Below are 12,252 nucleotides of genomic sequence, written 5' to 3' on the forward strand. Positions count from 1 at the left end.
AACACCCTCAGATATATCCGCACGCTCTGTGATATATAACACCCTCAGATATATCCGCACGCTCTGTGATATATAACACCCTCAGATATATCCGCACGCTCTGTGATATATAACACCCTCAGATATATCCGCACGCTCTGTGATATTTCTCCTCCTCATACTAAGCAGCTCCTGATACTTCATAACTTCTGTAGATTTACTTCACTCTGATGACATCACCGCAGGTCCTGTACTCAACACAAGGCAGAAGAAGCTCCGCCCCTCATGACATCATCACAGGTCCTTCATCCTTCTCCTGAGCTCCGCCCTCATGTACTGGTCACATGACGGTGACATCATCACAGGTCCTTCATCCTTCTCCTCTCCTGAGCTCCGCCCCCATGTAGTGGTCACATGATAGCGGTGACATCATCACAGGTCCTTCAGCTCTTGCAGGTCCTGCAGCAGTGGCTCGCTGGCTGCTCTCAGGACAGGTAAGATGACATCAGTATATACAATATAATATAATATATCGCCCCCTTCTGGTCTATCGTACAGTATTATACATAATGAAAGACATTTCCTGAGAGAAGTCCTCAGTAGTTGATTCCTTTTTTAATGGCTAACTTAACCGCTTCCGGACCGCCCATAGACTATATACGTCCGGGAAGTGGTTGCCTAGTTCTGCCAGGACGTACCTGTCACACGGAGATCGTGTAGCATTCACTAGGAGCCGGCTGTAACTTCAGCCGGAGCTCCCAGAGAGAAGACAGGGAAGATTTATTACCTCCCCTGCCTTCTCCATTGCTGTGTATACAGTGCTGAATACTGCCATAATTAAGCCGCCCTCTGACCCGGTGGACAAGTGATCCCCTGGGAGCAGAGTCTTACCAGAGCTGCTGGGTCCTACAGGACCCCAGATCAGCTCAGTAAGCTGTATATACAGTGTACAGGACCCCAGATCAGCTCAGTAAGCTGTATATACAGTGTACAGGACCCCAGATCAGCTCTGTAAGCTGTATATACAGTGTACAGGACTCAGATCAGCTCAGTAAGCTGTATATACAGTGTACAGGACCCCAGATCAGCTCAGTAAGCTGTATATACAGTGTACATGACCCCAGATCAGCTCGGTAAGCTGTATATACAGTGTACAGGACCCCAGATCAGCTCTGTAAGCTGTATATACAGTGTACAGGACCCCAGATCAGCTCAGTAAGCTGTATATACAGTGTACAGGACCCCAGATCAGCTCTGTAAGCTGTATATACAGTGTACAGGACTCAGATCAGCTCAGTAAGCTGTATATACAGTGTACAGGACCCCAGATCAGCTCAGTAAGCTGTATATACAGTGTACATGACCCCAGATCAGCTCGGTAAGCTGTATATACAGTGTACAGGACCCCAGATCAGCTCAGTAAGCTGTATATACAGTGTACAGGACCCCAGATCAGCTCAGTAAGCTGTATATACAGTGTACAGGACCCCAGATCAGCTCTGTAAGCTGTATATACAGTGTACAGGACCTCAGATCAGCTCAGTAAGCTGTATATACAGTGTACAGGACCCCAGATCAGCTCAGTAAGCTGTATATACAGTGTACAGGACCCCAGATCAGCTCAGTAAGCTGTATATACAGTGTACAGGACCCCAGATCAGCTCTGTAAGCTGTATATACAGTGTACAGGACCCCAGATCAGCTCAGTAAGCTGTGTATACAGTGTGCAGGAGTCTGTATTCCTCCTGTATCTGGGGTTAAATGTAGCAGCCTCAGTTATAGGAGAAATCAGCCTCAAGTACAAAAAAAATAAGTGATCAGATGTCCCCAAAGGTCTCTTATCACCTTATGGGGACACAATCTGAAAAAAAAATAAAAATATAATAAAGAATTTTTTTTAAAAAATGTAAATAAAATAATAATAAAAAATAAATAAATAATACGCTAATAAAACACCGTTATTAAAGGTTATAGCCCAACCCCCAATGACACCATACAAAATAAAAATTACCGTAATGGAGAGGAAACTACGGTACTGAAGTGGTTAAAAAAATGTTCTGATGCCATCTCGAGCTTTCGGGACTATAGAGGTCTCTTCATCAGGAAGGTATAACACAATGTCTGGAGTTAGGCGTATATATATACAGAGGAGTGGGGTGTTAGATGCAAAAGAGATGGAGAACAGAACGTGTAAATACACAGTATATAACCCATATATATCAGTCACAGGAGAGTTCTCTATATGAAGATCCTGGTACTAAGAGGAAACTTCAGAAACAGAAAGGATCGCCGCATATGGGAGATTAAACTCATGACGACCTTCAACAATCTCCAAAAGGGGATAAATCAGGCCCAGGGTTTTATGATGTTTTACAACCACTAGACACCACGTCACTGATCAAAGAAGCCACAAACCCAGAGAACTGTCCTGTGACTGATATATATGGGTTATATACTGTGTATTTACATGTTCTGTTCTCCATCTATCTTACATCTAACACCCCACTCCTCTGTATATATATATATATATATATATATATATATATATATATATACATATACACCTAACTCCAGACATTGTGTTATACCGTCCTGATGAAGAGACCTCTATAGTCCCGAAAGCTCGATATGGCATCGAAAAACTTTTAAGTTAGCCATTAAAAAAGGAATCAACTACTGAGGACTTCTCTCAAAAAAATTTTTCATTTCATATCCACTGGCGAACACGGGACAAGGAGATTTTTTCTTATACAATATTATACATATACAATATTCTCCCCCTCAGTCACCCCCATATAATATATCGCCCCCTTCTGGTCTATCGTACAATATTATACATATATATATATATTGCCATGGAGATTCCTGGTGTCTCTGGTTCGGGGCTCATCGCTCCTCCTGCCTCAGACATCACTAGACGAGCCCTGATGGTGGAGCCTGGACATGATCGCTCTGCGCCCACCATTGTATTCAGCTCTATCGGCCTCCTCAGGACATAGACTTACACTGGGGAGGGGTCTGGTGCAGGCTGCGGCTCTCCGAGAAAGGGGAATGTAGAGGGCCCGGTCACAGCTGTAATGTAGAGGGGCCCGGCGCTGGCAGCTCATACATAGACTAAGACTACACATCATCAGGATTGATATTTCTGGTGCTGACCGGGCCCCTGATGGTAATACAGCCAGAACATCCATGATGGTGGCCCTGGTTAGAAGATGAACCCCCTACCCGATCTTATACTGATGACCTATCCTAATATAGAGTATGAAAGTTCTGGAACAACCTACAAGAGAGACGAGGATCCCAACCAGAGGCAGTGCTGGTGTATGTAGGTCATATCATGTGGCCCCTGGATGATTTCGGGCCCCTCCTCTCTCCTGCACTACTAGATCCTCCAGCTCATCCAGTTTCCTCCTCTTCTCCTCCAGACGCTCCTTCTCCTGAATGACCCACCAAGGATGGACAAGGACAGGACTGAGATCACCAGAAGAATATTAGACTTCACCTTGGAGATCATCTATCTGCTGAGCGGAGAGGTATCTGTACTACATTTCTATCATCTATCTGCTGAGCGGAGAGGTATCTGTACTACATTTCTATCATGTATCTGCTGAGCGGAGAGGTATCTGTACTACATTTCTATCATCTATCTGCTGAGCGGAGAGGTATCTGTACTACATTTCTATCATGTATCTGCTGAGCGGAGAGGTATCTGTACTACATTTCTATCATGTATCTGCTGAGCGGAGAGGTATCTGTACTACATTTCTATCATGTATCTGCTGAGCGGAGAGGTATCTGTACTACATTTCTATCATGTATCTGCTGAGCGGAGAGGTATCTGTACTACATTTCTATCATCTATCTGCTGAGCGGAGAGGTATCTGTACTACATTTCTATCATCTATCTGCTGAGCGGAGAGGTATCTGTACTACATTTCTATCATGTATCTGCTGAGCAGAGAGGTATCTGTACTACATTTCTATCATGTATCTGCTGAGCGGAGAGGTATCTGTACTACATTTCTATCATCTATCTGCTGAGCGGAGAGGTATCTGTACTACATTTCTATCATCTATCTGCTGAGCGGAGAGGTATCTGTACTACATTTCTATCATCTATCTGATGAGCGGAGAGGTATCTGTACTACATTTCTATCATCTATCTGCTGAGCGGAGAGGTATCTGTACTACATTTCTATCATCTATCTGCTGAGCGGAGAGGTATCTGTACTACATTTCTATCATCTATCTGCTGAGCGGAGAGGTATCTGTACTACATTTCTATCATCTCCCTGCTGAGCGGAGAGGTATCTGTACTACATTTCTATCATCTATCTGCTGAGCGGAGAGGTATCTGTACTACATTTCTATCATCTCCCTGCTGAGCGGAGAGGTATCTGTACTACATTTCTATCATGTATCTGCTGAGCGGAGAGGTATCTGTACTACATTTCTATCATGTATCTGCTGAGCGGAGAGGTATCTGTACTACATTTCTATCATCTATCTGCTGAGCGGAGAGGTATCTGTACTACATTTCTATCATCTATCTGCTGAGCGGAGAGGTATCTGTACTACATTTCTATCATCTATCTGCTGAGCGGAGAGGTATCTGTACTACATTTCTATCATCTCCCTGCTGAGCGGAGAGGTATCTGTACTACATTTCTATCATCTATCTGCTGAGCGGAGAGGTATCTGTACTACATTTCTATCATCTATCTGCTGAGCGGAGAGGTGTCTGTACTACATTTCTATCATCTATCTGCTGAGCGGAGAGGTATCTGTACTACATTTCTATCATGTATCTGCTGAGCGGAGAGGTATCTGTACTACATTTCTATCATCTATCTGCTGAGCGGAGAGGTATCTGTACTACATTTCTATCATCTATCTGCTGAGCGGAGAGGTATCTGTACTACATTTCTATCATCTATCTGCTGAGCGGAGAGGTATCTGTACTACATTTCTATCATGTATCTGCTGAGCAGAGAGGTATCTGTACTACATTTCTATCATGTATCTGCTGAGCGGAGAGGTATCTGTACTACATTTCTATCATCTATCTGCTGAGCGGAGAGGTATCTGTACTACATTTCTATCATCTATCTGCTGAGCGGAGAGGTATCTGTACTACATTTCTATCATCTATCTGATGAGCGGAGAGGTATCTGTACTACATTTCTATCATCTATCTGCTGAGCGGAGAGGTATCTGTACTACATTTCTATCATCTATCTGCTGAGCGGAGAGGTATCTGTACTACATTTCTATCATCTATCTGCTGAGCGGAGAGGTATCTGTACTACATTTCTATCATCTATCTGCTGAGCGGAGAGGTATCTGTACTACATTTCTATCATCTCCCTGCTGAGCGGAGAGGTATCTGTACTACATTTCTATCATGTATCTGCTGAGCGGAGAGGTATCTGTACTACATTTCTATCACCTCCCTGCTGAGCGGAGAGGTATCTGTACTACATTTCTATCATGTATCTGTTGAGCGGAGAGGTATCTGTACTACATTTCTATCATCTATCTGCTGAGCGGAGAGGTATCTGTACTACATTTCTATCATCTCCCTGCTGAGCGGAGAGGTATCTGTACTACATTTCTATCATCTATCTGCTGAGCGGAGAGGTATCTGTACTACATTTCTATCATCTCCCTGCTGAGCGGAGAGGTATCTGTACTACATTTCTATCATGTATCTGCTGAGCGGAGAGGTATCTGTACTACATTTCTATCATGTATCTGCTGAGCGGAGAGGTAACTGTACTACATTTCTATCATCTCCCTGCTGAGCGGAGAGGTAACTGTACTACATTTCTATCATCTATCTGCTGAGCGGAGAGGTATCTGTACTACATTTCTATCATCTATCTGCTGAGCGGAGAGGTATCTGTACTACATTTCTATCATCTATCTGCTGAGCGGAGAGGTATCTGTACTACATTTCTATCATCTATCTGCTGAGCGGAGAGGTATCTGTACTACATTTCTATCATCTCCCTGCTGAGCGGAGAGGTATCTGTACTACATTTCTATCATCTATCTGCTGAGCGGAGAGGTATCTGTACTACATTTCTATCATCTATCTGCTGAGCGGAGAGGTGTCTGTAATACATTTCTATCATCTATCTGCTGAGCGGAGAGGTATCTGTACTACATTTCTATCATGTATCTGCTGAGCGGAGAGGTATCTGTACTACATTTCTATCATCTATCTGCTGAGCGGAGAGGTATCTGTACTACATTTCTATCATCTATCTGCTGAGCGGAGAGGTATCTGTACTACATTTCTATCATGTATCTGCTGAGCGGAGAGGTATCTGTACTACATTTCTATCATCTCCCTGCTGAGCGGAGAGGTATCTGTACTACATTTCTATCATGTATCTGCTGAGCGGAGAGGTATCTGTACTACATTTCTATCATCTATCTGCTGAGCGGAGAGGTATCTGTACTACATTTCTATCATCTCCCTGCTGAGCGGAGAGGTATCTGTACTACATTTCTATCATCTCCCTGCTGAGCGGAGAGGTATCTGTACTACATTTCTATCATGTATCTGCTGAGCGGAGAGGTATCTGTACTACATTTCTATCATGTATCTGCTGAGCGGAGAGGTAACTGTACTACATTTCTATCATCTCCCTGCTGAGCGGAGAGGTATCTGTACTACATTTCTATCATCTATCTGCTGAGCGGAGAGGTATCTGTACTACATTTCTATCATCTCCCTGCTGAGCGGAGAGGTATCTGTACTACATTTCTATCATCTATCTGCTGAGCGGAGAGGTATCTGTACTACATTTCTATCATCTCCCTGCTGAGCGGAGAGGTATCTGTACTACATTTCTATCATGTATCTGCTGAGCGGAGAGGTATCTGTACTACATTTCTATCATGTATCTGCTGAGCGGAGAGGTAACTGTACTACATTTCTATCATCTCCCTGCTGAGCGGAGAGGTATCTGTACTACATTTCTATCATGTATCTGCTGAGCGGAGAGGTATCTGTACTACATTTCTATCATCTATCTGCTGAGCGGAGAGGTATCTGTACTACATTTCTATCATCTATCTGCTGAGCGGAGAGGTAACTGTACTACATTTCTATCATCTATCTGCTGAGCGGAGAGGTATCTGTACTACATTTCTATCATCTATCTGCTGAGCGGAGAGGTATCTGTACTACATTTCTATCATCTATCTGCTGAGCGGAGAGGTATCTGTACTACATTTCTATCATCTATCTGCTGAGCGGAGAGGTATCTGTACTACATTTCTATCATCTCCCTGCTGAGCGGAGAGGTATCTGTACTACATTTCTATCATGTATCTGCTGAGCGGAGAGGTATCTGTACTACATTTCTATCATCTATCTGCTGAGCGGAGAGGTATCTGTACTACATTTCTATCATGTATCTGCTGAGCGGAGAGGTATCTGTACTACATTTCTATCATCTATCTGCTGAGCGGAGAGGTATCTGTACTACATTTCTATCATCTATCTGCTGAGCGGAGAGGTATCTGTACTACATTTCTATCATCTATCTGCTGAGCGGAGAGGTATCTGTACTACATTTCTATCATCTATCTGCTGAGTGGAGAGGTATCTGTACTACATTTCTATCATGTATCTGCTGAGCGGAGAGGTATCTGTACTACATTTCTATCATCTATCTGCTGAGCGGAGAGGTATCTGTACTACATTTCTATCATCTATCTGCTGAGCGGAGAGGTATCTGTACTACATTTCTATCATCTATCTGCTGAGCGGAGAGGTATCTGTACTACATTTCTATCATCTATCTGCTGAGCGGAGAGGTATCTGTACTACATTTCTATCATCTATCTGCTGAGCGGAGAGGTGTCTGTACTACATTTCTATCATCTATCTGCTGAGCGGAGAGGTATCTGTACTACATTTCTATCATGTATCTGCTGAGCGGAGAGGTATCTGTACTACATTTCTATCATCTATCTGCTGAGCGGAGAGGTATCTGTACTACATTTCTATCATCTATCTGCTGAGCGGAGAGGTATCTGTACTACATTTCTATCATGTATCTGCTGAGCGGAGAGGTATCTGTACTACATTTCTATCATCTATCTGCTGAGCGGAGAGGTATCTGTACTACATTTCTATCATCTATCTGCTGAGCGGAGAGGTATCTGTACTACATTTCTATCATCTATTGTCTCTCCATACACAGGAATACTCACTGGTGAAGAAGACATCGGGGGACTGTGGGGCCCCCAGTAGCCGGGGCCCCATCATAGAGCCAGGAGGAGGAGGGAGCAGGAGCCGGGGCCCCATCACAGCCCCTCCCCCTCTCTCCCTGATACATGAGCAGAAGATTCTAGAACTCACCAACAAGATGCTGGAGCTGCTGACTGGAGAGGTGACACTGCTGGGAATGCTGGGAAATTCTCCAGTAACAGCACTGGAGGGGGAGGGGTGATGACTGTATCATTGTGTTGTCAGGTTCCTATAAGGTGTCAGGATGTCGCTGTCTATTTCTCCATGGAGGAGTGGGAGTATTTAGAAGGACACGAGGATCGGTACAAGGAGGTGATGATGGAGGACCCCCGGCCCCCCCGGACATCACATGGTAAGAGGAGATATATATATTATATACAGACCCCCGGCCCCCCCGGACATCACATGGTAAGAGGAGATATATATATATTATATACAGACCCCCGGCCCCCCCGGACATCACATGGTAAGAGGAGATATATATATTATATACAGACCCCCGGCCCCCCCCGGACATCACATGGTAAGAGGAGATATATATATTATATACAGACCCCCGGCCCCCCCCGGACATCACATGGTAAGAGGAGATATATATTATATACAGACCCCCGCCCCCCCCGGACATCACATGGTAAGAGGAGATATATATATTATATACAGACCCCCGGCCCCCCCCCCCGGACATCACATGGTAAGAGGAGATATATATATTATATACAGACCCCCGGCCCCCCCCGGACATCACATGGTAAGAGGAGATATATATATTATATACAGACCCCGGCCCCCCCCGGACATCACATGGTAAGAGAAGATATATATATTATATACAGACCCCCCCCCCCCCCCCCCCCCGGACATCACATGGTAAGAGGAGATATATATATTATATACAGACCCCCGGCCCCCCCGGACATCACATGGTAAGAGGAGATATATATATATTATATACAGACCCCCGGCCCCCCCCGGACATCACATGGTAAGAGGAGATATATATATATTATATACAGACCCCCGGCCCCCCCCGGACATCACATGGTAAGAGGAGATATATATATTATATACAGACCCCCGGCCCCCCCGGACATCACATGGTAAGAGGAGATATATATATTATATACAGACCCCCGGCCCCCCCGGACATCACATGGTAAGAGGAGATATATATATTATATACAGACCCCCGGCCCCCCGGACATCACATGGTAAGAGGAGATATATATATTATATACAGACCCCCGGCCCCCCCGGACATCACATGGTAAGAGGAGATATATATATTATATACAGACCCCCGGCCCCCCCGGACATCACATGGTAAGAGGAGATATATATATTATATACAGACCCCCGGCCCCCCCGGACATCACATGGTAAGAGGAGATATATATATTATATACAGACCCCCGGCCCCCCGGACATCACATGGTAAGAGGAGATATATATATTATATACAGACCCCCGGCCCCCCCGGACATCACATGGTAAGAGGAGATATATATATTATATACAGACCCCCGGCCCCCCCCGGACATCACATGGTAAGAGGAGATATATATATTATATACAGACCCCCGGCCCCCCCCGGACATCACATGGTAAGAGGAGATATATATATTATATACAGACCCCCGGCCCCCCCGGACATCACATGGTAAGAGGAGATATATATATTATATACAGACCCCCGGCCCCCCCCGGACATCACATGGTAAGAGGAGATATATATATATTATATACAGACCCCCCTCCCCCCCGGACATCACATGGTAAGAGGAGATATATATATTATATACAGACCCCCCTCCCCCCCCGGACATCACATGGTAAGAGGAGATATATATATTATATACAGACCCCCGGCCCCCCCGGACATCACATGGTAAGAGGAGATATATATATTATATACAGACCCCCGGCCCCCCCCGGACATCACATGGTAAGAGGAGATATATATATATTATATACAGACCCCTGGCCCCCCCGGACATCACATGGTAAGAGGAGATATATATATTATATACAGACCCCGGCCCCCCCCCGGACATCACATGGTAAGAGGAGATATATATATTATATACAGACCCCGGCCCCCCCCCGGACATCACATGGTAAGAGGAGATATATATGTTATATACAGACCCCCGGCCCCCCCCGGACATCACATGGTAAGAGGAGATATATATATTATATACAGACCCCCGGCCCCCCCCCGGACATCACATGGTAAGAGGAGATATATATGTTATATACAGACCCCCGGCCCCCCCCGCACATCACATGGTAAGAGGAGATATATATATTATATACAGACCCCCCCCCCCCGGACATCACATGGTAAGAGGAGATATATATATTATATACAGACCCCCGACCCCCCCCGGACATCACATGGTAAGAGGAGATATATATATTATATACAGACCCCCGGCCCCCCCCGGACATCACATAGTAAGAGGAGATATATATATATTATATACAGACCCCCGGCCCCCCCCGGACATCACATGGTAAGAGGAGATATATATATTATATACAGACCCCCGGCCCCCCCCGGACTTCACATGGTAAGAGGAGATATATATATTATATACAGACCCCCGGCCCCCCCGGACATCACATGGTAAGAGGAGATATATATATATTATATACAGACCCCCGGCCCCCCCGCACATCACATGGTAAGAGGAGATATATATATTATATACAGACCCCCGGCCCCCCCGGACATCACATGGTAAGAGGAGATATATATATTATATACAGACCCCCGGCCCCCCCGCACATCACATGGTAAGAGGAGATATATATATTATATACAGACCCCCGGCCCCCCCGGACATCACATGGTAAGGATATAGAAAATGAAGTATTTCTCCCAGACAATTATTACAGTTCCAATGTTTTGTTATACTGCAGATTATTTTCTTAGTGAGTATTGGAACAACACAAAAAACTGAGAATAAACGACAGATTGGACATAATTTCACTTAAAGCACCAAATTTGGGCCAGACAAAATTATTTTCACCTTTTCCACATTTTGGGTAAATAACTTTGTTTCCAGCATGTGATGCTCATTCTGACTCCCCCTGTGGCAAGTAACAGGTGTGGGCGATATAAAAATCACACACCTAAACCCGGATACAAAATGAGAGGAATTGTCTCAGTCTCGGCATTGGGTGTCTGTGTGTGCTGCACTAAGCATGGATGACCAGAGAGAGAAGAAGAGAACGCTCTGAGGACTAGAGAACTGAAATTGTGTAAAGATATCAACAATCTCAAGATTACAAGTCCATCTTCAGAGATCTTGATGTTCCTTTGTCCGCGGTGCACTACGTACCCCAGAAGTTTACACCCTGTTGCCCTCTAGCCAATCTCCCTGGTTGTGGACAGAAGAGAAGAACGGATGAAAGACTATAATGCAGGATAATCCAGATTTTGGATAAGCAGCCCCCCATCAAGTGCCAGAGACCCTCCAAGCTGTCCTGCAGGCTCAGGGGGGCATCAGTGCCGGATAGGCCGGAGACCCCGGAGGACCCCACTGCTCACACTGAGAAAGAAACCAAAGTCCTCCCTGGGAAAACATCTTGTGGATAGAGGAGACCAAGACAGAGCTTTTTGGTGAAGTCCATCATGCTGTTTACCAAAACCAATAAGGGATGCCAGAGCCAACAGGGAGGTGACAGTGAGCCCCCTAGTCCCAAAATCTATATCCTACATTCATACTGAATACGGCAGCCAGAAGTAACGTCACCAAGAGGCAGCTAATGATTCCCTGAAGTCATATCCATGGTGTAACAACCAGGCGCTTATGGACACACAAACGACATGTAGAGACCAGGCCTACGCGTTTCACCACTAAATGGCTTCCTCCTGAGGGACCGGTGACGACACTGAGCCCTGAATGTCCTGCTTCAGATATCTTCGGACTCGCCCCCAGCTTTCTTCCTCTCTACAGAAGCCGAGAATTTGTTGACAGATTGGACTGGTCGTTCCT

At 45.1% G+C, this 12,252-nt stretch overlaps 2 protein-coding genes across 2 annotated transcripts in view; one reads left to right on the top strand and one right to left on the bottom strand.

Annotated features, from left to right (window-relative positions):
• Positions 1-12,252, bottom strand: part of LOC142198393 (uncharacterized) — a 600,588-nt gene that overhangs the window by 111,770 nt on the left and 476,566 nt on the right. The gene's annotated exons all lie outside the window — the stretch shown is intronic.
• LOC142198391 (uncharacterized) overlaps positions 3,380-12,252 on the top strand; it is a 617,468-nt gene continuing 608,595 nt past the window's right edge. The window contains exons 1-3 of the mRNA XM_075269418.1: positions 3,380-3,512; positions 8,202-8,390; positions 8,474-8,600. Of these exons, the coding sequence (XP_075125519.1) occupies positions 3,435-3,512; positions 8,202-8,390; positions 8,474-8,600 (394 nt within the window). The 5' untranslated portion in view covers positions 3,380-3,434. The remainder of the gene's footprint in view (positions 3,513-8,201; positions 8,391-8,473; positions 8,601-12,252) is intronic.

Source organism: Leptodactylus fuscus, chromosome 3 (assembly GCF_031893055.1).
Source record: "Leptodactylus fuscus isolate aLepFus1 chromosome 3, aLepFus1.hap2, whole genome shotgun sequence".
Classification (NCBI taxonomy): Eukaryota; Metazoa; Chordata; class Amphibia; order Anura; family Leptodactylidae; genus Leptodactylus; species Leptodactylus fuscus.